This window comes from Amblyomma maculatum, chromosome 1 (assembly GCF_055883805.1).
Source record: "Amblyomma maculatum isolate TAMU_Amacu chromosome 1, ASM5588380v1, whole genome shotgun sequence".
In the NCBI taxonomy this organism is placed as follows: domain Eukaryota; kingdom Metazoa; phylum Arthropoda; class Arachnida; order Ixodida; family Ixodidae; genus Amblyomma; species Amblyomma maculatum.
Genome location: NC_139344.1, coordinates 104,458,558 through 104,483,080, shown reverse-complemented (window position 1 = coordinate 104,483,080; position 24,523 = coordinate 104,458,558). Strand labels below are relative to the sequence as shown.

Sequence of the window (24,523 nt, the reverse complement as noted above, 5' to 3'; positions counted from 1 at the left end):
TCCCTATTTCCAAATTAACAGGGTTGGAATTAACGAGTATTTGGTTGCGAGCTACGGAGGTTGCGCAGAAGAGAGAGCAGGCAGCCGCCGCCGCGCGGCCATGCACAGACCTTGCCGCGGCCGCGTCCCCTCCCTTCAACGCCGCCGGCCGCCACGCCGGTCATGGCGCCATTTAAGTTTTACCCACTCTTCCATGGTTTTACCTGGTTCCTTATTCTGTCCCCGTTTCGGACGTGCGCAGCCTCTAATTATGTCTACCGATCGCGGAGGTGTTTCTTTACATTTTTTTTTTGGCCGCGTGATGTGCGCCAAGCCGTCCAGACGCGGCGGCGCGTAGTTCGAATTATCCGTAGCGGAACCGACTCGCGTTCGAATTAACGGGCTTTTTTATACACAGATCTCTATGGAGCTTGGCCGGACCAAGTAGTATAGTTCGAATTATCCGAAAATTCGAATTATCGAGGTTTGAATTAACGAGCTTTCACTGTATTACTTTTGTGGGGTATGCAAGTGGAGTTGTAACGAACAGAGTCATTAAAAGATATAGATGCTGGACACAGATAATGCAATGCATGCCAATATACTGGCACTGTTTAGCACTAAACAGCCATCTTCACGCTGTCACAGAAGCATAGTGTTATTTCTTTCACAATACTAGGGACTAATTTAAAAAAGATAAAAAAAGTTCCTTCCAAAGGAAACCGGATAAGCAGAGCGCCAGGCCAGAGCTTATCAGCGTTTCCAAAGTGATGTTGTCACACCTGACGATAACTATCCTTTTCCTTACTTCGGGCGACAAAGCAGACGATAACGTCAGCCGCTGTCTAAGCAAAGCGCAGAGGCTCCCTAGCCAAGGAAATTAGCACATGCGTTTCAAATTGCGCACTGCATTCATTGCCGCGCGTCAACAGCCGACGTTGCGCTTCCGACATACTTCCAGCGCTCCTTGCGAGCTGTTTCGGTTGCGTGCAGAAAAAAGTGACAGATTTTGTTGAGCTGCATGGCTCTAGAAAAATGAAATTTTCTTCGTTCCAAAAACTAATTTGGCATTGTCTCATTCACAGCATTAAACTGCCCGATGGAACTAGCCGCTCAACTATGATAATTATAAAGTTAATTCGTGAAACTTTGTTAAATACACTCATAATTAGAGGAGTTTTGTAGCAAGTTATGTCTGCTGGGGCAGAGAGTGCATTACAATTATTGTTTTTCTGTTTTGAGTCTACTATTTTTTTTAAATTACTTAGTCTTCCTTGAAACACCCAGTATATTCTTAGAAGTGTCAATGGAGAAATCAAGAAACTGATTTGAGATTTTCTCACATGTCAGCTATTTTCACAGGAAAAATGCTAGTACTGGTCCCAAAAAAGTAACCTCGTCTAGGGTACTAAGCTTTTCTGCTTCCGTTAACATTTCTTTAAGGCAATTTAAATTCAGATGCCTTCGCTTGAAAGGCCTTCCACAAGAGCCATTAACAGGGATGCTAAAAACAAGTTTTCCTTGCTGCTTTGGAGTTAGCCACCTAGCTGCCTAGAAAGACATAAAAGAGACAGTAAGGATACTTTAGCACTGTAACTTTAGAAAGTATTGTGCCCATCACTGGAAAGTATTTTTGTGAGTTTCAGAACACAAAAAGCAATGTAATTACCTACCTTTGAAGCAAAACCCTGTCCAACCGCATCTTTTGAAACCACTTTGCTTTCCAAAGCCTGAACAAGACACCAAATATTAGAGGGCAATCAAAAGCATCATGAAAAATTGCATTTTCTATAGCACTCTTGATATGAAAACAACTTCAAGGACCCAGATTAAAAAAGGAAATAGTTACACACTCAGAGTAGCACCTACCATAAAATCAACTACGAAAACAAGAACCTGCCCAATTATAAGAAAAATGACAGTTAACACACACAGCTCTGGACATTCTTGGATTGGCAGTGCATGGCAAAAGTTTCAATTCCAAAACGCTCAGACAGACTCCAGGTAATTTTTAACCATATACTAGCAGGGGTGCAACAGCAGAAATTGGATCTGTAGCAGTTTTCGAAGCATCAAACTCATAGTTGTGATGGAGCAGAGAAATCCATCTTTGGAGCAGCTTACGGGGAAAATAAAAAGAAAAGAAATAAAACAACATGAATTCAAATTTTGGCACTGTTAACAGGGAGAAAGCCTTACTTTCAAATGAAGAGATGTGAGTATTGGACTGTATGAATGTGATCGAAAAGTAATCGAACAATAGCCACCTATCACCACTGCTTTAATATATTTCCTTTAGGAATCCGGCGAGTGTCCTTATATTTTAAATAAGCATTTTGTACTCCAGGGCATGATATTGCAGTAAAAGATATATATATATATATATATATGAGAGATAAAATCGAGGAGGTCAGGTCAATTTTTCAAACTTCGTGGACTGAATAAAAATGAAAAAAGCTAGAGAATATGCATTCCTTTCTTTACTTTTTTTTTTTTTTTTTGCGTCTAGCAGGGTTTGACAATCCCAGGTTCTTATCTTGCTCTCAAGACTCATCAAGCATTGTTTTATACCTCTGTCACACGAACACTTCCGCTCCTCATAGCTGTTTTGAATCACCATTGAGAAGTTTATTTCCTATGCATTAGGTGACACACGAATTTGCATGAAAACTCAAAGCAATTGAGGAAACGACTTCGAGCCAAGCAGGCTAGGGCTCGATTGCACTTGAAAGTTGCCGTGTGAAAACCTCGATCCGCACTCAACTCAATGCAGATCAATCAACATGCACAGCACAGCACAGCCCAAGATGGCGTCAAGAGGAGCCGGAGCAGACATTCCCAGTTTGGCTCATACGGGGCGCCACCATCAAACTAAGATGGCTGCGCCCAGGCATCGAAACTAAAATAGTCTATATGTGGGTTCATATTATATGTCGGTTTTTACAGTAGTAAACCAGCATACAAAGACATCAGTTCCTTACAGTAGCATGACTCAAAGTTTGTTAATCACATCTAACAATATTGCCTATAAAAAATCTGCAAACATTTCTACCAGATCTAGGAACCAAATCCCAATGTCTCTATTTGACTCCTTTGCCTTCTGTTCAATCATAAAGATGTTAGTAAACTGTTGCTAACGTTAAGAACAAGTTAAATAAGTTCAATTAATATAACAAACCTGAATTTGAGCCTTCTTGGCTTTCAGCTCAGCTTGTAGCTGATTTCGCTCGCTACGAAGCTGCTCTATTGAAGCTGCTGAATCACCTCCAGCTTCTGACCGTTTAGTCTGGGCAATATATTCTGCATGGGGAATCATACGTAGTTTGGGTATGAACCCAGGTTCTGGGCACTCTCCAAGATCAGGAAGTGGTGCTGGCAGTGGCAGGAGTGGGGCACGAAACCTGCAGTCAATTTGGAAGCAGCAAATCTTCTTTCTTGGCATGCAGAAACCATTTTTGACCAGTTTCATCACTTTAACAGTTGTCACTTGCAAGCAAGGAAATGTGAATGACTACCACTCATGCCTCGCAGACTACTTTTTTCTCCACAGGTTTATTCCCCCATGGTCACCAAATGTGAATAGGTCGGCACCATGAGCACGGCTCCCGTCACACTCTCACACGCCCGTTCACACCCACATCCACTCCCCCAAATTCACATAGTCATGGGCGCTCACACTTTTGACCACTCATATTCATATCTACTCACTTCCATTTACATACACTCACGGACACTCGCATATGTTTACTCACACTCATTGCCAATAACAACCACTCACATACATCCCCTCATGACTACACAAGCTGACCTTCATTCAAGCTACTACCCTCTAACATATACAATCACACTCACGGCAGCTTGTATTCACACTAACGACAACTTGCACCCACTCCACTCCCCACAGAGCTTTCCTCCATGCTACTCACACTCATAACCATTCCCAATAACAACTACTCATTCCCACTCACGTACACTAACCACTAATATCCACTCGCACTCCCACCTTGGCATCTGTGGTTTCAACTTGCACCCTTTAATGTCATATTTGCATCCTTTTTCTTCTTGGAACAAAAAGAAATGTTTGCAATGCACCTACCACAGTAATCAACATTTGCAAATAAGGGTTTATTCAACCCACTGCTAATCTGCTTATGAATTCTTGAAATAGATGGTGCCACTGTGCTGAAGGGACGCGACAACAAGGCAACCATGATTCATATCCACTCACATTCACACCCACTAATGTCACTCATGACCACTCAACGTTCATATACACTCACAGCCACTCACACGTTTACTCATAGGCACTAATGGCACATTCGGTTGGGGGGATGAGAGCAGAGGCGCCGAGCAGTACAGAGCAGTACAGGAGCACGCCGAGCGAGGGTGTAACTGTCACGCTCTCTGCGTGCCGAGAGCAGCACGCCACGACCATGTGACCACACTTCTCTCCCCAGCATTCTCCGCTTGCCCGCAGTGGTGGCATTTGCAACCCAAGCAGAGGTCAACGCTTGTTTTGTATGCTTTTGTTCTCACAGTGCGACGATCTGGCTCCTTTGGCCTTTTTCGACGCCCACAGCGACTCTCAAACATGCATACAGCACCTGAGCAATGCTTTCCGGTCGCCGAGCGCAACACTTTGCAGTCGCCATTTTGAGCGTCGTTGACTCAAGAGAAAAAAAAAAAAAGATGGGGTGGATATGACGCTTTATGCCATGACATGACGCATGGATATGACGCTTTATGCCGCTTTAGACGAGGGAGCAGTCGGGAGTGCACTTGAATGCTCTCAGCAGAGGAAAAGCCTTCCTCCTCCACCAATAGAAGCCAGTGATTCTACTCCTGCTCTCCCACTGGAGGGCGCCTGCTTGTCTGAGAGCACTTTCGAAGTGCTTTCGAGTGCGCCTGCTCTCCCACTCGAATTCGCCATAATATCTACTCAAAATCCCTCTCTCTTACCTGCACTAGCACCATTATCCGCTCTCTCCTATATTCATGTACACTCACACTCATGACCATTCACACTCTCATATCCGCTCATTTTTACTATAGCCTGCTCAGATTCATTCAAATTACCTTCTGAAGCACCGCTTTAAATGACATAGAACAAAAAGCTCGCAATGTGCCCACAACTGCCATTAATATTTATAGATAAAAGTTTCTCCAAACCAGTGATAATTTGCTTCGGCTTCTTGTCACTAGATGGCGCCACTGTGCTCAATAGATGCTATACCACGGCAAACTATAGGCTCATACAGTCGAACCTGGATATATCGAACCCTAATATATCGAATTTTGGTTATATCGAACTCACGGAATATCCCCTTGAAAATCCCATGTAAAGGTATAGGAAAGCTGCATCATATATCGAACTTAATTTCACCGGTCGTTCGATATATCGAACTCCGCACCACACATTGGATGGTGCGCCTTCCCCAAAGACGATCGCATCACCTCGGCCGTCTGCCATATGACGTTTTCAAGCCACGTGCAGAAGGAATGAGAGAGCACAGTTCGGTGACGGCTGTTCTAGAGCAGCGCCGCGCCCTTTCTCCAAAGGTTCCCGCATCTGCGGTGATCGCTGCCGCGCGCCAGCACGTGACATTTGCAAGCCATGTGCGTGAAGGAACGAGAGAGAGCCAATGCAGCAGTTGTGTTCAGGAGAGGGGAAAAACGCAGTACAGCGAAGCGCAAGGATGTGCTCATCACCATCATCAGCCTGACTATACCCACTGCAGGGCAAGGCCCCACCCATATTTCTCCAATTAACCCGGTTCTGTGCTAGCTGCATCCATTTGACCCCTGTGAACTTCTTAACCTCATCCGCCCACCTAACTTTCTGCCGCCCCCTGCTACGCTTTCCTTCCCTTGGAATCCAGTTTGTTACCCTGAGCGACCATCGGTTATCCTCCCTTTGCACTACATGTCCCGCCCATGCCCATTTCTTCTTCTTAATTCCCACTACAATGTCAGTAACTTGAGTTATCTCTCTGACCCACTCTGCACGCTTCCTATCTCTTAATGTTACCCCTACCATTTTTCGTTCCATAGCCCTCTGAGTTGCCCTCAACTTAAGTAGAACCCTCTTGGTTAGCCTCCACGTTTCAGCCCCATAGGTGAGTACAGATAACATGCAACTGTTGTACACTTTCCCCTTGAGCGATACCGGTAAGCTGCTAGTCATAATCTGCGAGTGCTTACCAAATGCGCTCCATCCCAGTATTATTCTTCTAGTTATTTCCTTTTCATGGTCCGGATCTGCGGTTACTACCTGTTCTAAGTAGACATATTCGCCTACTACTTCCAGTACTTCGCTACCTAATGTAAACTGCTGTTCCTTCCCGAGGCTGTTGAATATTGCCTTAGTCTTCTGCATATTGATTTTCAAGCCTACCTTTCTACTTTTCCTGTCTAGGTCATCAATCATTATTTGCAGTTCATCCCCGAGTTGCTTAGCAAGGCAATGTCATCAGCAAATCACAGATTACTGAGGTATTCTCCATCTACCCTTATCCCTAACTGCTCCCATTCCAAGTCTCTGAATACTTCCTCTAAGCAAGCTGCGAATAGTAATGGGGAGATTGTATCTCCTGGCCTGACACCTTTCTTTATGGGAATTTTGTTACTTTCTTTATGCAGAACTATGGTTGCTAGGCAGCCACTATATATATCTTCCAGCACTTTCACGTACGGCTCGTCAAACCCCTGATTTCGCAATGCCTGCATCACCGCCAAGGTTTCAACAGTCAAATGCTTTTTCGTAATCAATGAATGCTATGCATAAGGGCTGGCTATATTCCGAGCATTTTTCTATCACCTGATTGATGGTATGGATATGATCGATAGTAGAGTACCGTTTCCGAAACCCTGCTTGATCCTTTGCCTGATTGAAGTCTAAGGTTGTCCTGATTCTATTAGCGATTACCTTAGTAATTACCTTATACGTAACAGAGAGTAAGCTGATTGATCTGTAATTTTTAAGATCCTTAGAGTCCCCTTTCTTATGAATGAGGATAATGTTTGCATTCTTCCATGGTTCCGGTACCGTCGATGACACCAGGGCAGGATGTGCCCACTCTTCTTTATCTCTCCCCTTCCTCTCTTTTTCCCGGTCTCCGTTCGCAGCAGCACGCACTGCGCACGCGCGGACAAGCCAGCTCAGCCCGTGGCAGACACTTTCTCCAGTGTGTGTTGTGAACATGGGGGAAAAAAAAAACTTTTTTTTTTCTTCTTCCATGGTTGTGAATGCTGTGGCTGACGTGCGATGCACGTCCATGAAGGCGTCTCGTGTCGTCGTGCTGCACATGGATGCAGAATCGGCAGGTTTTTTTTGTTTTTTTTTTGCGGGAGTCATTCATCCTTGCCATCGTGATGAACGTGCGGCGTAGCGTATGCTATGACTGCTGCGGACATTACGAAGCCGCAATTTTTTTTCTTTTTTTTTTTTGCGAGAGTCATCCTTACTTGTCGTCAGCAGAACTAAAAACTGGGCGAGTTTGTGAACGTTCAACATTTTATGTAAACGCGAAAAACAAAGACAGGAAGAAACACGCAAACAAACGTCTTCGTTTTTCGCACTGTACATAATGTCACTTGTCGTGCTGAATGTGTGGCGCAGCGTAAGCCATGGCGGCTGCAGACGTTTTTTTTTTTTTGCGAGAGTCGTCCATTCTTACATCTATGAATCAAAAGCACGCGGTCAGCTGCGATCATGACACCGACTTTTAGCATTGCTTTCTTCAAATGGCATTTGCAGCTATCACGCTTCCAATGATTTTTTGGCAGTGGACTACACCCGCCCCACGCGTGGCATGATAAATCGAACCAGGCTTGTGCAATCAAGCAATCACGGGCACTCTGCCAAGTTCGCTCCCTATCACCGCTGGATCTATCAAACGCATAAACAAAAGATAAAACACGGCCTGACGTTGCGTAGCATCTTGGCGCGCTGCCAATAAATGAGCTGTGGATGCGACGGTCGAAACGGAGGGATGCACCTCCGAACATTTTTTTTTTGTTTTCAAATTCTCGGGGGCAAAAGTGGGGGGTGAGTTCATTATGCGACGAATATTGCATCATTTTTCACAATCCCAAATGGCATCTCAAGCCGATTTCTGTATATCGAATTATCGATATACCGAACTATTTCGTGATCCCCTTCGAGTTCGACATATCCGGGTTCGACTGTATTCATATCCATTCACTCCCATTCGCATACATTCATGGCCACTCACACTCATATCCACTCACTCCCTATTCACATACGTTCACGGCCATAGACGCATGTCCAGCTCATTCATTACCACTAAAAACCACTCATTCACATCTCATGACTACTCGCACTCGCCTCCAATCTCACTCATACACAAACACACACTCCCGACTGCTCGCACTCGCCTACACTTGGGACAGCTTGCACACACATACACTCACGACCATTTACTTAAAACCACTCACACTTCCGCAGAAATACTGCTGTTTAAACTGCCATATTTGTAACCCTTTTCATCATAGAACCAAAAGAAAGTATCGACATTTAAAAGATAAAATTTTTGTCAACCCAGTGCTGATGAGCTTTGACTCCTTTTCATTAGACGACACTACTGCACTTAAGGGACTCCAGGACAAGTCAAACTAAACGTGTCACATATAATCTGTTTACAGCGCAAGCAACGCAGAGAGTGCGATGCATATGGGAGCTTACTGCACTCCGCATGCCTGCTTCAGAACAAATACATATCCCTGCTATAATCTTAGACGCGAAAGTTTGCGCTCCAATGACAGCGTTCGCTTTAACTTGCCATGCACACGTCCGTATATGACAGAATGAATGACAACTAAACTCTATCTCTTAATTTCTTACTGCACTGCCAAAGACCTCATCAGCCAATCAAGAAAGGGCATTAAACGTGCTCCCCCATGACTCACCGCCTGCTTGTTCTCAGTCCGTAGCATGATGGTTTATAACAACATCGAATGGGCACCATTACAAGTATGGCCGAGATTTAAGGAGCACCCCAGCAGTGGCCAAGCATTCCTTTTCTGTCACCGAGTAATGCCAACGTTTAACATGCGTACACCACAATGTATTACTCAACGCCGGGTTTTCATTGGGCAAGAACAGCGCCGATAGTTCACAGTGTTCAGTTAATTTGAAAATTGTTTAATTTGAACATTTTTCTTGGTCCCAGTGACTTTGAATTAAATAGGTTTTTCTGTATTTCGGGGGTGGAAGCAGGCTCGAGTATTTTGGAGCAGCTGAGTCACGGAGCAGTAATATAATGTCGTTTTGGAGCAGTAAAATGCGAGTTTTGGAGAATTCAAATTATGTTCTGGAGCTTTTATGTCGGATTGAACGCTTTTAATAATTGCAAATTTTTATTCCTCAGATACTAAAACATACAATCTCACTCTTTTTTATACAATGCTTAATGCTGACTATACACGCATCTCTAACAACTTAAGACAAACAGCCAAATATCTACGGATGTGTAAAATAATCCCAGCTGACATGAGCAATGATTTGCAACAGACTAGGAGGAGCAAACGGAATGCTTGCTCCTACTTGGCGTTTACTTCCCATTTACAATCATTCACTCACACTCATGTCCACTCACTCGCGCTCACACTCACGTCCACCCCCACTCGCAACCATTCATTTGCACTCACACTCATCTCCCCTGCTCCCCTGTTTTGCTGCTTTCAGCAATCAGTTTTCTCTTTAAATGCCCATCTCTCACTAATGCTCAGACCTCACACTCCAAGACAAGAATGCACAAAACTAGTCAACAGACAAATACTCTGCTTTGTTCATATATTTGATGGGCTGGGCTGTTGTGCACAATCATGTGACAGCTTGCCCGGCTTCAACATTAATCAAGTTACACTCAATGCAAACCATAAACTTTTCTTTCTGAGATGTGCACTGAAGCTCTCCACCCTCTAAGTTTGGCTGCTAGCCTGCAAATCAATTGTCCTGCCAATACTTCATTATTGCGGTTGTAATTTGGGATCTAGTAACAAAACAAATACAGATAAAATTGAAAAATACAAAAACAAAAGAGCAGTCCGCTTTGCTTATAATAGTTATGGGCATACATTAGTGCTAGCCTGTTGCATAGGGCTAGTTTGATACTATTAACTGAAAGGAATCGCATCTCTCATTTCAAATATTTTGTACCAACTTGTAAATGGGCATTTCAAATTAACCTTGCTGAAAAGATATTTTTCTCTTCAGGTTACAACACTAGACAGTGACACAATTTCACAATTACTCCTTTTAGCTCTTGTAATAATTGCTTCAAATATTTGTTTTTTTTCTAAGACTGTCATTGACTGGAATCAGCTTACCAACGACAAATTTTTACAGCAATCTGGCGCCTTTTCCTAGAAGTCTATGTTTCCCCTAATACATACTTTTGTTCTTGCATTATGTTTCATTTCTTGATCTGGTTTAAATATTTTGTTACTGACTGCTTGTAATAGCCATGCTACGTATTATTTTCTTTGTTTATTGCTGATGAACGGTTGTTTAATATGTATTGTTCCTTCAATGTCTGATTTTTGTACTATACCAGCACTTGTCATTTTTTTTTTTTTTTTTTTATTCATGTACCCACCCTGCAAAAATCCTTTTTGGGATTGCAGTGCTAATAAATAAACGATAAACAAATAAAAAGCTGTACAGCTTTAACTAAAACTTCCCTACTTTGAAAAAGATTGTGCTGGTCTGGAGTCTGAACCTGTGCCAGAGGCAGTGGCTCTGCTAAATGAGCCAAGCAATACGCCTAGCAGGCAGCAATTTCCTTGCATGTACCGGTGCGGACAAAAGTAAACGAAGCAAGCTATTTCCTTCTAAAATTTTCCATGCCTTATATAATTGAAACTGGTGATCGTATGTGCAAACCGGTAGTAGACGCCAGTGCGCTTTCACCTGGATAAATAATGTTTCTTTATCTCCAATGCAGAGCAGCCGGAGTGATTTTAATTTGAATGGAAAAGCATGCTCCGTTTACTTAGGTCAACACCTGTAGATGTACTCCATCTTGAGGGATACCACTTCGAGCAGTTAATCAAGTCACTTTTGACCCACTATCTGCTAGCCATCCTGGATAGCTCAGTAGATTGAGTGACTGCCCCAGACAAGTCATCATCATCATCATCAGCCTGACTATACCCACTGCAGGGCAAAGGCCTCTCCCATATTTCTCCAATAAACCCGGTTCTGTGCTAGCTGCATCCACTTGACCCCTGCAAACTTCTTAACCTCATCCGCCCACCTAACTTTCTGCCGCCCCCTGCTACGCTTTCCTTCCCTTGGACAAGTGGTGGTTTCGAATTCAAACCACAGGCAAGGATGAATTATTTATTCAGCTGCAATGTACATATGAAAGTTGTGCAGCTTTCCTTTGTAGCCACATTGCTGCAATTGGGCGGTGGATGTTAATGAGTAACTACTCCCTTATTATAAATCTTTTAAGGGAATCTCCCAAGATTGAATCAAGCCCTAAGAGTGTCAGCTGCTTGCATATTACTGTAAATGCTGCTGTTGTACAATTTTGCAGCTTACCGACGACCAGGAACAGGCTTAAAGCCCTGAGAATCGGCATGGCTGCCAGAACGAACAGAACCATTGTCTCTATTAGGCCTCGTTTGGAAGTCTTGAGACTTGAGGGGAGCAGGTGATTCCTTAGTGTTTACTTCAGTCGAGTCCTTACTAGATGCCTCCATTTTCTGAAGATAAAAAAAGCACAAAAATATGATAGCACTTACTACCTAGATATAAACGCAGGAGCTAACATTCACATTTGAACAAAAGAACATGAAAAGGTAAAGCATGACACAACACAATCCCAAAGGAACTACCAACTAGTGGCATTCAACAAGTCAAGAAAGACAGGCTGAATACTAAGAATATTAAGCTTTATGCGACTATTAACAAAAAGTGTGCACAACCATCTGCCTACAGCTTGTTAAAGGTCTGGCTTTTTACATCTGTATCTTTGTGGGAATAAATTATAAATTTATCTATTTCAACATGCAGTTTTGACAATTTGCCGATATCGATTTTTTACTTGGTAAATTAAAATTTACTGCCATGAGTGCAGGCATTACTTCATCAATTGAATAGGCAAGAATGAGCTATTGATTGTGCGTGATATAAGGTGACCCTCTTGAATATTCATGTTTTGCGTTGCTGTTTTTTTTATTATTATTTGAACAATTTATTGCAAAGCTTAGTGTGATGTCAGGAGGTGCAACATTATTAATTTGTCTTTAATAGCAGAACGAATTGAAAACATTTAACAGCAGTGCTGCATTTTAGGCTATATCACTAAAATTAAAACTGTGTGGTATCAGTTAAACACTGTTTAGCAGATACTACACAAAGACAATTAAAAAACGCTACGCCTCAAATGTGTTATGCGGTGCTGCACTTCACCAAGCTATAAAGGGTTTTGATGCTCTTAATCCTTTCATCAATGTTTGTCACTTCCCTAGATTTATCTTGGCCTCTCTCAATTACCTCAGTGGTGGAACTGGCAACTGGCTTCTTGTAGCAGCTTTTGTAACAGAGGAAATCATAGCTTGTAGCAGCAATTTCAAGTTTTGTAGCAGGAAAAATGGCATTTTGTAGCAAATATTTGAGCTTTTGTAGCAGAAAAAAAAAAGTTTTGTAGCAAAATTTCAAATCTCGAGATGCTTAAAAAAAGAAGGCTCGTTTTATTTCTGGAACCCAATTGCCCAGATGTTTATAACAACCATAGCCATGCAAACACAAGCTTCAAGCTCAAATGCAGTCTAAACTGCTGTTTTTTCCTTAAAAAGCTCCAAATTAAGTTTACTTAGGTCAACACCTGTAGATGTACTCCATCTTGAGGGATACCACTTCAAGCAGTTAATCAAGTCACTTTTGACCTACTATCTGCTAGCCATAGCTCAGTAGATTGAGTGACTGCCCCAGACAAGTCATCATCATCATCAGCCTGACTATACCCACTGCAGGGTGAAGGCCTCTCCCATCTGTTTTTATTAACTGGGAAGGCATAACAAGATATGCAACTACACTATAAACACTGTAGTCTTGGAAAGAAGGCTGCTAGCTGTCTTAATATAAAAACTCCCTGTAAAAATTCAAAACTGCCACTTCTTAAAACTGCAACATTAAGGCGCTATTTCTTCTCTTGCATTGATTACTCCAGCTTGGACAGTACTGCTGCGAGCCTTTCCTGTCTATTCTTCAGAAGGGCTTGTCCCCTCTCAATGTCTGGAAAATGTTTAGACTTGACATCTTTTGAGAAAAGCAGCTCAGCATTGGCGCTCATATTCCTGGCCAGCCTGATCTCTAGCTTTCTGTATCTTTAACTGATTCTGACCTCTTTTCTGGGTGTCCTTATCTTGTACATCAGGGTAACGTTAAGGAGCCTTTTTCCTTCAAGACTCATGCTGATTGGAGGGAAAGGGGGAAGAATAATTTTTTAGGTCCTGAGTGGAGACTTTTTTTTTTTTCCCTCCTTGAGAGAGAGGCGCGCTGCTGACACTGCTCAGTCAAAAGGCCGATGCGCGGGGATGTAGGGTGAGCGCCGATTCCATGCGTTTGCAATCTTTGCTTTCGTTCTTTTTCTTCCGGTGGTTTGGCGGGGCGGCTGGTTAATCAAAGCGATGTAGGGACTTGGAGTTGTAAGTCTGCTTCTTCGCAGTGCACTGCAGGGACTGCGCGTATGCTTTCCTTATTGTAATGAAAACGTCCAAGGGTACTTACTGAGTGTATGCGGGGCTGCAAATATATTGTGTACCTGCAAATGAATTATTCACACATGCGCGCGCCCACACGCATGCAGTTTTGTAGTGGTGGAAAAGAAATAACTGTCCAGACTGACATTATCTTCTAAAGGGCCCGTAAACGTTGACGTTTGGAATTAAGCTGTGAAATTATACAAGATGTTCCACATAAGGGGTTGAACTTAAGGTATAAAAGCAGCCAATAGAGTCCAGTGCGCGTGCACAGAAACAGTAAAATCCTTAGCGCTCCCTCCGCTGCTACTCAGACCATCGCACCCCATACCTCACTGGTACAAAAAAAAAAAAAAGGAAAAAATAAAAAGGAAGGAAGCAAGCGTGCATACTGCTCCAGCTGTGCTTTGCCGACAACAGTTCTAAACCGTTACTCGTTTGAAACCGCGCCGTCTGCTTTGGCCAGCCTGCTAGCACATCCTTTGCACACACACGCACACGTGCACACATGCACACAAATTAAGCGAGCAGGGCAGCGTGAAGCTGTCATGCATCTGAACGTGCTTCGACCCTTCGACTGCCAGCCTGCTACTCCTCCTTTCCCCCTTCCCGTGCATTGGACTTGATATCTTCCAGCCCCCTCTCACTCCCTCCCAGTAGATCGAAAAAAAAAAAAAAATAAATGAGAACGGCAAGAAGCGAAGAAGTGACGTAGACAAACGTCAATGTTGTGTCACGTGACTGTCCACCCAGGACCTGCAAAAATATTCTTCCGTCTTGCACAGTGTTGCAGCAGATGTCAGTTTTGGCTTCGCGACAGTTCAGTTTCGCTGTTGGCAGATTTATTCGTGACTTTTAGCGTAGACATGGCACAGAATGAAGGAAAAAGTTGATTTTGTAGCAGCATGTAGCAGTATTTCTGATTTGGCCCAGTTTGGCACAATTGGTGCAGCAGTTCCACCAATGTTACCTCCATATCCTGATGAGCTAGACTAGTCTTACTGCTTGCTAGAGCATCATTTTTGACCATATATCTAAAACTTTCCCACTTCAAGCTGTTTATTATTACGTATTATCCTGAAGATAATACCAGTAAATATTCGGCTGTGAATTCATGAAAAAAAAATTGGAGCAAAATCCAAGCAGGCGACAAAACACTGCGTATGAAATGCCTATGCGTCCCTTTCACCACTGCATCCCTTAGAGACTGAGTCGTTTTTGGACATTATCCTTATAAGCCGAACCCAATGCGTGATACTAGTAATATCTAGACAAATTGTATGCACCATGTATTATCTTGTTGTTTTAATTGTCATAATCTGAATGGTTCAACCTGCTTCACCTGCTGCAGCAGATTGATGGTAATTACATTTTATTTTCACCTTTGGGCTGACAAAAAGGTATAGGTGAATTGGTTGATCATACTAAGATGGGTTACAGCACTAGACCATCACTAACAGAAGAACAGGACACACACACAGCTGTGTTCCCAAACTGCCTGTCTTAGCAGGATTTGAGGGTGTGTTCGAAGTGCTTTGTGAATGGCAAAAGAGCACTCAAGCTATAAACAACGAAAAGAAATGGCAACAAGATTGCGTCCACCTGCTTGCAGCTGTTCAAATTTTTTGTTATTGCGCTTAAACCAGGGGGAGGAACAAAACGACACGACAGACATCACAATAATGGATGGCTTCAGCGTGTTTCTGTTGCCAATCAAGTACAAGTGCAACAATAAAAAATATCAACAGTACAGCATGTATGTGTCACAGTTTTCACATTTCTTGCTATTGCGATATGTTGCACAATATTCCTGGCACTATACAAGAAGCATTTGGCACCACAGACACCGAAAAAATTGTTGTTTAACAGCAAGCGGTGTCCTTTCCTCAAATGGTGCCCAACAAATATAAAGCCGTCCAGAAGAAGCGCACTTGCAGTGCAATGTTCAGAAGGATTGCACCATCGCTACCACAGCTCAAAGCAACGACTGAGAGAAGTGCACCTGAGTTACTGGTGGCTCGTCCGTTGGTGGCGTGGATGTCACTGCGCTGTTAGCGCCGCCCGATAATTGCAGGCTCCCTATAGAGCATGTTTCATGCACGATTCTTCACCTAAAAATGTCTACCCATTATTTAGTCCAAAAAATTTAACTAAAGCTAGGATGGCATAGAAACATTCTCAAAAGCTGATGCATAATTCCACTCAGCAAAGACTTCATGAGAATAAAATAGTGCATAGTAAAATCTTAGCTCGATGTCCGTTAAATCAGATAATTAGAACTAGGAGCCGCAAGGTCACATCAAGGCCCAACCCGTAAAGCCATAGATTGCACACATAGACCTTCGCAAACATAAATTGCACAGAACAGTGGTGTCCATGCACCTCAGGTGTGCATGCTATGGCAGGCATGATGACAATTGGAAATCCCCACTGCTGAAATACTATAGCCCAACGGCATATTTCACTCTCCCACCAGGCACACGTACCAGCCAGTCGCACCGGTTCATACTAATTTGCAGGTCGCTGGTCTTTTAGTTTTATTTTTGGATAGCATCATGCTGTTCTCGTGCCTATGCATTATTTCTCTTTTGCATTTCAGCACTTCCTCCACTCTTCGTCAAAGTTGAAATTATCTCTTGACGAAACTGCAAAATGTCTAGTAGCTTAGTTTTTATCTTGAATGTGTTGACAACCATATGCCATGCATTCATTAGATAAAATTACTGTGATGAAAATGATGTTCAGAAGTTGTTTAGGGACATTCAAGGCTATTCAGACATGCTTCCTGGTCCAGTGAAGGCCGAAAGAGTGAGATTTTACTGCAATACACAAATAGAATTAGCTACAGTTTTAATGTGCAAATTCTAAGATGAGCTGACATTTTTTCCACAATAAAATGCAATGCTTGATTGCATCACTGGTGTCGAGCATAGTGGTCAAAAGCGCCCGTAAGGACCGATTCAAAAGACATGCACGTTTCCAAGACATCAAAAGGCCAGGTGATCTCAATGCATTCATTTTTTTCTAAAAGAAGTGGTAATGGGCAGCTAACAAAAATGTGACAGTGGCAAAGCTCTGCTATGCCAATGCCGACTCGACCATGTAAAGTGAGAAGGTGAAAGCCTACTTACTATTTTGTGAACAGAATCCACATTAGACTTGCAGACTGGAATGCAGTCAAACCCGTATTTATTGAAATCGAAGAAGGTCGCAGGTACAGTCTTTGTCAAAAGTGGATAGACAAGGAGGGCCTGCTTCTGAGCCACTTCGTGTGGCTTCAAAGCATTTCCAGTGTTCCGAATCTCTTGATGATAAGATTTGCCCTTCCCTCTCCAATGGGAAAGACCTCCGCTAATGCTAAATCAGCGCCACTACAGAACTTAGAAGCCGACCCCATGGATTTTACACTTTTGACAAAGGCTGTACTTTGATATACCTATAGGATGATATATAAAAAAATTATGAGGATGCTTAGGCCACCTTGAAAGTGGAATGCAGTGAAGGGAATGACCAAGAGCACTTTGTAGCAGGCGCTGTAGCAGGAAAACTTTTGTTTTGTAGTAAGTGTGACCTGTTTTAAAGCAAGCGTCAGAGTCTCAGAAAAAAAAAAAGCTTTCAAGAAAATTTCATAGCTTTTTATTTGAAACAGTACCTCTAAGCATCACAAATAGAGATACGTTGAACCTCGATATAACAAAGTCCTACTTGCAGCCAAAAATTTCGTTAAACCGCAAATTTCGTTACGTTGAGGTTGCTATGTTCTAGTTGCCCAATGAAGTAACAGGTTCGTGGAATGCTACTGGGAACTTGTAAATAACGAGTTCAGGAAACAAGCAAGAAAAGCTGGCAATAACAGCGTTAACAAGGGCACCAAATGTTATTCTGTATATCAGCAGCACATAATGATTGATAGCAAATGGGCATGAACTCGTAATTTTTCTCCACATGCGCAAAGAGCGAGCACAGTGCCTAATATTTAAAGCCGCCTCCAGATGTCGCCCCTGGCATCATCATCATCATCATCTCCCAGTGTTTGCAAACGGAGACAAGTTTCTAGATTAGCTGATCTAAGGACATCGCCTATGCTGGCGCAGCTACCTTGGGCGTGGCAACCTTTTGCTCAGGCTTCCCTTACACATACCTACCCTACTGTATTTACTTGCATAAGAGCCAGACTCTCATTTTTTGCCAGAACTAGAAAAAAGAAAAAACGCTCGCGTCCCTTCGTTTCAGTCCAGTGTAATTCTTGGCAGCCCAAGTGGTGGGGTGAAAGGGGAAGTGGGGGGGGGGGGGGGGGGGGGGCAAAGTTGGCAGAGTGCCAGTGGCCTTGAAAGGAGTGCCTGAAGCCTGGTTTTTGGTACGCGCTTGCTTTATCATGCAGCGATTGGGGTGGGCGCCTTTTGAAGTGAACAATGCTGAAAGCTAGCATCATAATTGGGGCTGACTGAATGCTTTCTTTGATGATTGATGGCTAGCAAAAAAGACGCGCACAGACAACTCGAAAAACAAAAAACAAAAAAAGAATCAACTTTTCCTGTATTTGAACTCTTCTCTCAAACTCGCGTCGATTTTTAATAATAATAAAAAAAAGAGTTCATCACACGGGATTTCCGGTTAACGCTTTGTCGTTCCAATTGGTCAGCGACGTCATGGCATGACCGCGGGTTTTGTATGCACGTGACGAATGGCACAGCGGTACGCCCCTGTCTAGGGTGCCTCGATGTCGTTCGCCTCCGCTTTCAGGGTGGAGACACTGCTCTCTCTGGCGGCATGTTGGGTCCTACTCGCTCGTTCAGAAGCATTGCGCACAATGGGGCGGTGGGCGGTTGCAATGATAAAACTACCACTATCGTGCGAATTTTCGAAAATTTGATGTTTTGTCAACACAGGATGGCATCAGAGAGTGTTGTAGCTTTGAAACGAATTTATTTGCGTTAAATTCTGTCATATTTTGTTGGTAATCTGCCCAAAAGCTATTTGCCCTGAGAACAGTCTTTACATTCTGATATGCGTAGCATACCCCGCCGCAGTTTACTCACTTGTGATAGTCAAAATTTTGATTCCTTGGGACTTAGCGTGAAAATCTTTTTGTAGTGTAACAAAAGTAGTCAGTAAATAAGAGAGCTGTTTTAATTTACCAAGTCAATTACAACTGCTGCATCATGTAAAGATCACTCTTGAAACTGCCAGAGCATTACTGCTAAGAGCAAATGAAAAAATGCTGTCTTTTTCCAGTTCATTTGCATTATGCCGATCGCCGCACAACTACGGAGAGCCGCTGTCGCAAGTATTTCTCGCTGCACACAACTGTCCAGTGGGACTCAATCCATGCCGCCGGGAAAGGAAAACGGCGGCGCGGGGTGGTAAAAAGAGTGTCCTCAACCTGAAAGCAGAGGCGAAAGGCATCGAGGCACTTTACCGCTGTCATCATTTTGTTTCGCTCGCAGATTCCAAACTGTCGACAAAATTGGTGCATAAAAGGGCAGATTTAAAATGCAGTGTGTCAGGGCTGAAGTTTTAGTTCTCATCTGATTGTCACGGTGGCTGCTGGTACATACATGCGATGCAGAAGGACTTCGTTAAATTGAAAGTGCGGCATAAAATTACTTCCTTAAATTGCGAAAAAAATGCATGGTTTTCAATGGGGCAGAGATGGAAAATAAAAAAATTTGTTACATCGCGAATTTCGTTACACTGATGTTCGACTGTACATCCTTACTGAAACCTAAATGAGAACACTGGTCTTTCCGTTTTCGTCAAGTGCTTTACTTTATGCACACTGTCGGGAAGGTTAAAGAAGTGCTCCAAAATCGGAAATGCCTCTGCTATTCCTTTCACAGCACAATGAAGTAGCAGTGATGACGCTTCACAAAACAGATCTTTCACATTTTGTGGATGCTTCTTCGCACAGTCCAAACAGCGAATGTCGCAATGAGACATGCAGTGCACTCATGCAACACACAGTTTCAGTGTTACAGAAACAGCTTGTGGATGCAAGCAAAGATATTTGTTGGCATTAGAGCCATGATGCCATTCAAAAATAAAAATAAAAGAACAGTGACACACAAAACAGCATTCGAAACATCGTGACTGGCTGATGCATTCACCTGCTCACAGCCTCAGAATGGTGTGAAGCGAAAGAAAGCATGCACGATGTGCGTAGGCACCACTGTTCTATGCAAGTGAATTCAGGTTTGGGGAGGTCTATTTCGATGATTACTGGCTGCGTGGTTCTTCCTTCAACGCAATTTCCCAGTCCGAATAAACCAGAGTGAGCCCTCCCACATTGGAATCAACAAGTGTCCAATGCCATAAACTGTGGGGTTAATTTTCGAAATTGTCCCATTTTCGGTGTACAAAGTCTCACCCATATACCGCAGGTTTGGGCCAGTGCAAGCTGAGGGCACAGTGAGCATGCACCACAATCTTGCGCTTGCGCTCAAAAAGAAGCTATGCGCAAGTTAAGAGCACAAATGTTTATTATACAGATAGCTGCATTACAAACACTGCACTGACCCCTAGACATTGTTACAACCCCGTAGCCCTACCGCAGCATCAAAAAGCGGGGCCGTGGCACCGCGCGCATGATGCAAAAGCTATTCATGTGTTCGCAGCACAGCTAAAGGGTGCTCGCAGGCCACATGGCCAACCAACCAATTAAAGTATGCATGACGCATGACACATCACGAGGGAGCATGAGGGATGCACGCAGCACATCTCAAGGACACAGGTCGCATGTCGATGGCAGGTGTGTATGTTGTTGCCAGAGTTGGTGGCAGTCTCCCCATTCTCTTTCCGCGTGCGGCCTCACGTCGAAACAAGAGACCAATACGTCACAAACTTCACAAATGGATCTCGCCATCTTTACCATTTCACTATCATCATGTTCGCCGAACTGTTAAACAAAGTTTCCGAATGCTTTGTGTCCAACGTTACTGATGTTCCTGGTCTTCTCGACCATATTGATGTTAGCAGTAACCTTTCAGCCTGTCAACAATGACCTGCGTGCCTTACTGCTGGAGTACGCCCCATACTTTGCCTCATCATCGAAAGTCCCGCAAACTTCTATCACCAAGCATCGTATCTTAACGTCTGACGATGCCCAGCCTATTCGACAACAGCCGTACCACATTTCGGTCAAGGAACGTGAGGCAATCTGAACCCAAGTCCAGGAATTGCTTAATGATGGTTTTATTCAGTCGTCTAAAAGTCCATGGTTGTCGCCAATGCCGCTGGCTAAGAAAACGGATGGCATGCTGCGCTTTTGCGTTGATTAAAGGAAACTGAATGACATTACAAAAAAGGACGTATATCCACTGGCCCGTATAAACGATTCACTCGACCAACTTCGCAACGCCAAGTTCTTTTCCTCCACCAATTTGAAAAGTGGTTATTGGCAGATAGAAGTTGATGACCGCGATTGGGTAAAGACTGCCTTTGTCACGCCCGATGGCTTATATGAATTTAAAGTATTGCCTTTTGGTCCGTGTTCAGTGCCTAGGAAGTTCCAGCAAATGATGGACACTGTACTTGGTCTTAAATGGCAAACCTGTTTGGTTTATTTGGATGATGCCATCATATTTTCAGAAACGTTTCACCAACATCTTTAACAATAATAGAGTCGAACGTTGAGCTAGTTGGTCACACATCTCTTGGAAGAAGGCAGCAGAGCAGATAACAACACAAAACATAAGAAACACACACAAACACAACGACAACGCAGCACTGACAACTAAATTGACAAGAACCCCCATATCATCTCCCTTCACTTCACGCCTGCAGCCAACTTCTTCCTTGTCTTTAACATCCTGCCGGTTTGCGCAGAAATTCTAATTCCTTCTTCAACAAAATAACTGAAGGCATACTGACACATTGGTCTCCCGAGTTACAGATTGAATATGCTTCATAAATTTCCCTTGCTAACTTATCCTTCATCCTTTTCATAACCTTAACATTGTGAAGGTCACCTGGTTATTTTTGGTCTCTACAACCAACGCAGTCTTTGCAGTGCACCGCGAGATTAGTGCCAGATATTGCCATGGCATGCTCTCTAATCCTGTCATTGAGACATCATCTTGTCTGTCCAATATATATCTTTCCACAATGCAAGGGAATCTGATAAACAACCCCCTGAATACACTTAGAGTACCTAGTCCGGCGCGAAGTTTTGCATACAGAGTTGAAGTCCTGGTTGTTAACCTGCACACACATCCCTTTAGCTCTGTTTGGTGCCGTTGGAATAACCCGGACGCAGTGTCTTTGACCAATCTTCATTAAATTATGGGTGAAGCCATGCATATATGGTACTGACCACTTATTTCTTTGAGTAAGGTCTTCTTTTCGAATCCTCCACTTGATCGGCAGGACAATGCTTTCTATTATGCTACGCAGCAAATACTCAGGATACCCTGCTTCCAGAAGCCTCTCATTTTGGCTTAGAAAACTCTTTTTGACACAGTGGTGGCATGATTTGTTGAGAGCCGACGTCAATGCAGCCTTCATAACACCTCTTTTTACTGTCTCTGAATGCTGGGATGTATACGGAAGAAACTGCTTGTTCGCTCTTGGCTGGTAAGTCCAACATAAGTGTTCAGGTAAGAATTCGAGACTCAAATCCAGGAAGTGCAAAACACCTTCCTTTGGAAGTTCCCAGGTGAATCTTAGATCAGGGCAACTTTCTTCAAACACGCCCAGGGCTATGTCTTTTAGTTGATCAGTCGCCTTTCCTTTCTCCAAATCACACAATACCAAAAAGTCGACAACGCAACGAACAATCTTTACAAAGGTGCAACTCTCGAACCTATGCATAGACCACAAAGGAGTACAAAGGTGTGATAGGCGAGTGGGAACATACGTGATGCCGCAGGCGCCTCCTCGCCCAGCGGCAATGCTACCGTACGCACTCTCTCCTACCGAGTGGTAGGCTACCACTCGCCAACCACAGAGTTTTTGCCTTGTTATCACCGGTGCTCTCACTGTTGCTTCTACAGACGCGCAAGATCAATTTTCACTAGAATCTCTCAAGCTCTTGCATGGCAGCAACAGGCGCACACTTTTTCCCTTTGTTCTGTACTTTCTCGCTGCTTTTGGGCATGAAGTATTGTAGTGCCATATTCCGAAAGTGAAAGAACTGGAGACTGCTGCGTTTGCCATGTACCGTATTTACTCGCATAATTTGAGCCCTCGCAAAATTTGCGCACCCATAACTTATTACCCGGATTTATAAAAAAAAAACCTTTAACCGCATAATTTGCGCACCTCACTGCGCGAAAACACCAGCATGCATGCGGGGAACGCACAAGCAGACCGTATCGGTGCTGCGCACTGCCAAGGCCAAGCCAAAGTAATCCTACCAAAGTGAAGCCGCAGCGCAGTAGTGCTCGTGCGTCTGGCGCGTCGATCTCTTTGTTGTTGGTGGCTCGGCTTTGTGCGTAGTGGTTTGACGTATGGTAGTTCAATTGCAATGGGCTACCACAACTATCCGACGAAATTTAAACTCTGGGTGATTGAATTTGCCAAAGAAAATGGCAATCGTGCCGCTGCCAGGCAGCACAAGCTTAATGAAAGCCACATGCGGTACTGGCGAAAGCAGAAGGCAGAGCTAACAAAGGCAAGTCCAGGATGGAGACAATTTCAGGGACCTAAGAAAGATAAATTCCCCACCGTTGAAGAACTCATGCGTTACGTTCGCGAGCATCGGGCCTCCGGGATCGCAGTCGTGCGAGATGCTGCAGCTCCAGGCCAGGAAAAATGCACGTGACGAAGGGATCCCAGCTGCGACGTTCAAAGAAAGCAGGGGGTGGGTGACCCGTTTTACGAGACGCCACCATCCGTCTCTAAGACGGAGGACAACTCTCTGCCAGCATTTGCCCGTAGACTATGGAGTAAAAGTGGTGGCATTTCACCGTTTCATGACAGCGCTGCGCAGGACAAAAGGTTTCATTATGTCCCAGATCGAAAACGCTGACGAGACGCCGCTGACATTCGACATGCCACCCAACATCACGGTGAGCGAAAAGGGAGTTTTGTCTGTTGCCATAAAAACAACCGGGAGCAAAAAGCAACAGTGCACTGTAATGCTGGCAGCGACCGCTGACGATCGCGAACTACAACTCTTCGTCACATTTAAGCGGAAGACGATGCTGAAATTGAAAGTGAAAGGATGCATCCATGTTCTTGTCCATGAAAAAGGGTGGATAAATGAGGCGCTAATGCTCGACTGGCTGAACACTGTGTGGGGGAAGCGACTAGGCGCTCTTTTGCGACTACCATTGATGTTGGTTTTTGATAGCTCCAAGGGCCATCTTGTCAACAGTGTCAAACAGAAGTTGAAGGAGATGAAGACCAACCTGGCTTTCATTCCAGGTGGCCTAACATCAGTCGTGCAGCCGTTGGATGTCTCCATTAACAAGCCGTTTAAAGACAAAGTGAGGAAGTTGTACATCGAGTCGATGGCCAGCGGAGGACACGGTCTCACTCCTACTGGAAGAATGAAGAGGCCTCCTTTGGAGACGGTCTGTGAATGAATACTGGCAGCGTTGGACAGGGTCTCTCCCAACATTGCGGAGCACAGCTTCAGAAAAATTGGACTGTAAAATGCGCTTGATGAAACCGAGGATGATGCTATTTGGGACGCCAGCGACGATGGTGACGATGGCTGCACCGATGTCAGCCATGGCTCGGAATCCAGTTTTAAAGTGCAAAGCTTCACTAAGCTAGTCAGTCAACTCCGAGTCTCGCGTGTGCTCCATCGTTAGAAAAAGCCACAGCTGCGCATGCGCAAACCACGTGACGTCACAGGAGAAGAAGA

At 43.9% G+C, this 24,523-nt stretch overlaps 1 protein-coding gene across 1 annotated transcript in view; it reads right to left on the bottom strand.

The window, feature by feature from the left end:
- The window catches only part of LOC146203401 (serine/threonine-protein kinase 31-like), a 237,328-nt gene that overhangs the window by 117,167 nt on the left and 95,638 nt on the right, over positions 1–24,523 (bottom strand). The window contains exons 8-10 of the mRNA XM_084588737.1: positions 11,549–11,712; positions 3,158–3,380; positions 1,653–1,709 (exon numbers count right to left, since the gene is read on the bottom strand). Of these exons, the coding sequence (XP_084444863.1) occupies positions 1,653–1,709; positions 3,158–3,380; positions 11,549–11,712 (444 nt within the window). The remainder of the gene's footprint in view (positions 1–1,652; positions 1,710–3,157; positions 3,381–11,548; positions 11,713–24,523) is intronic.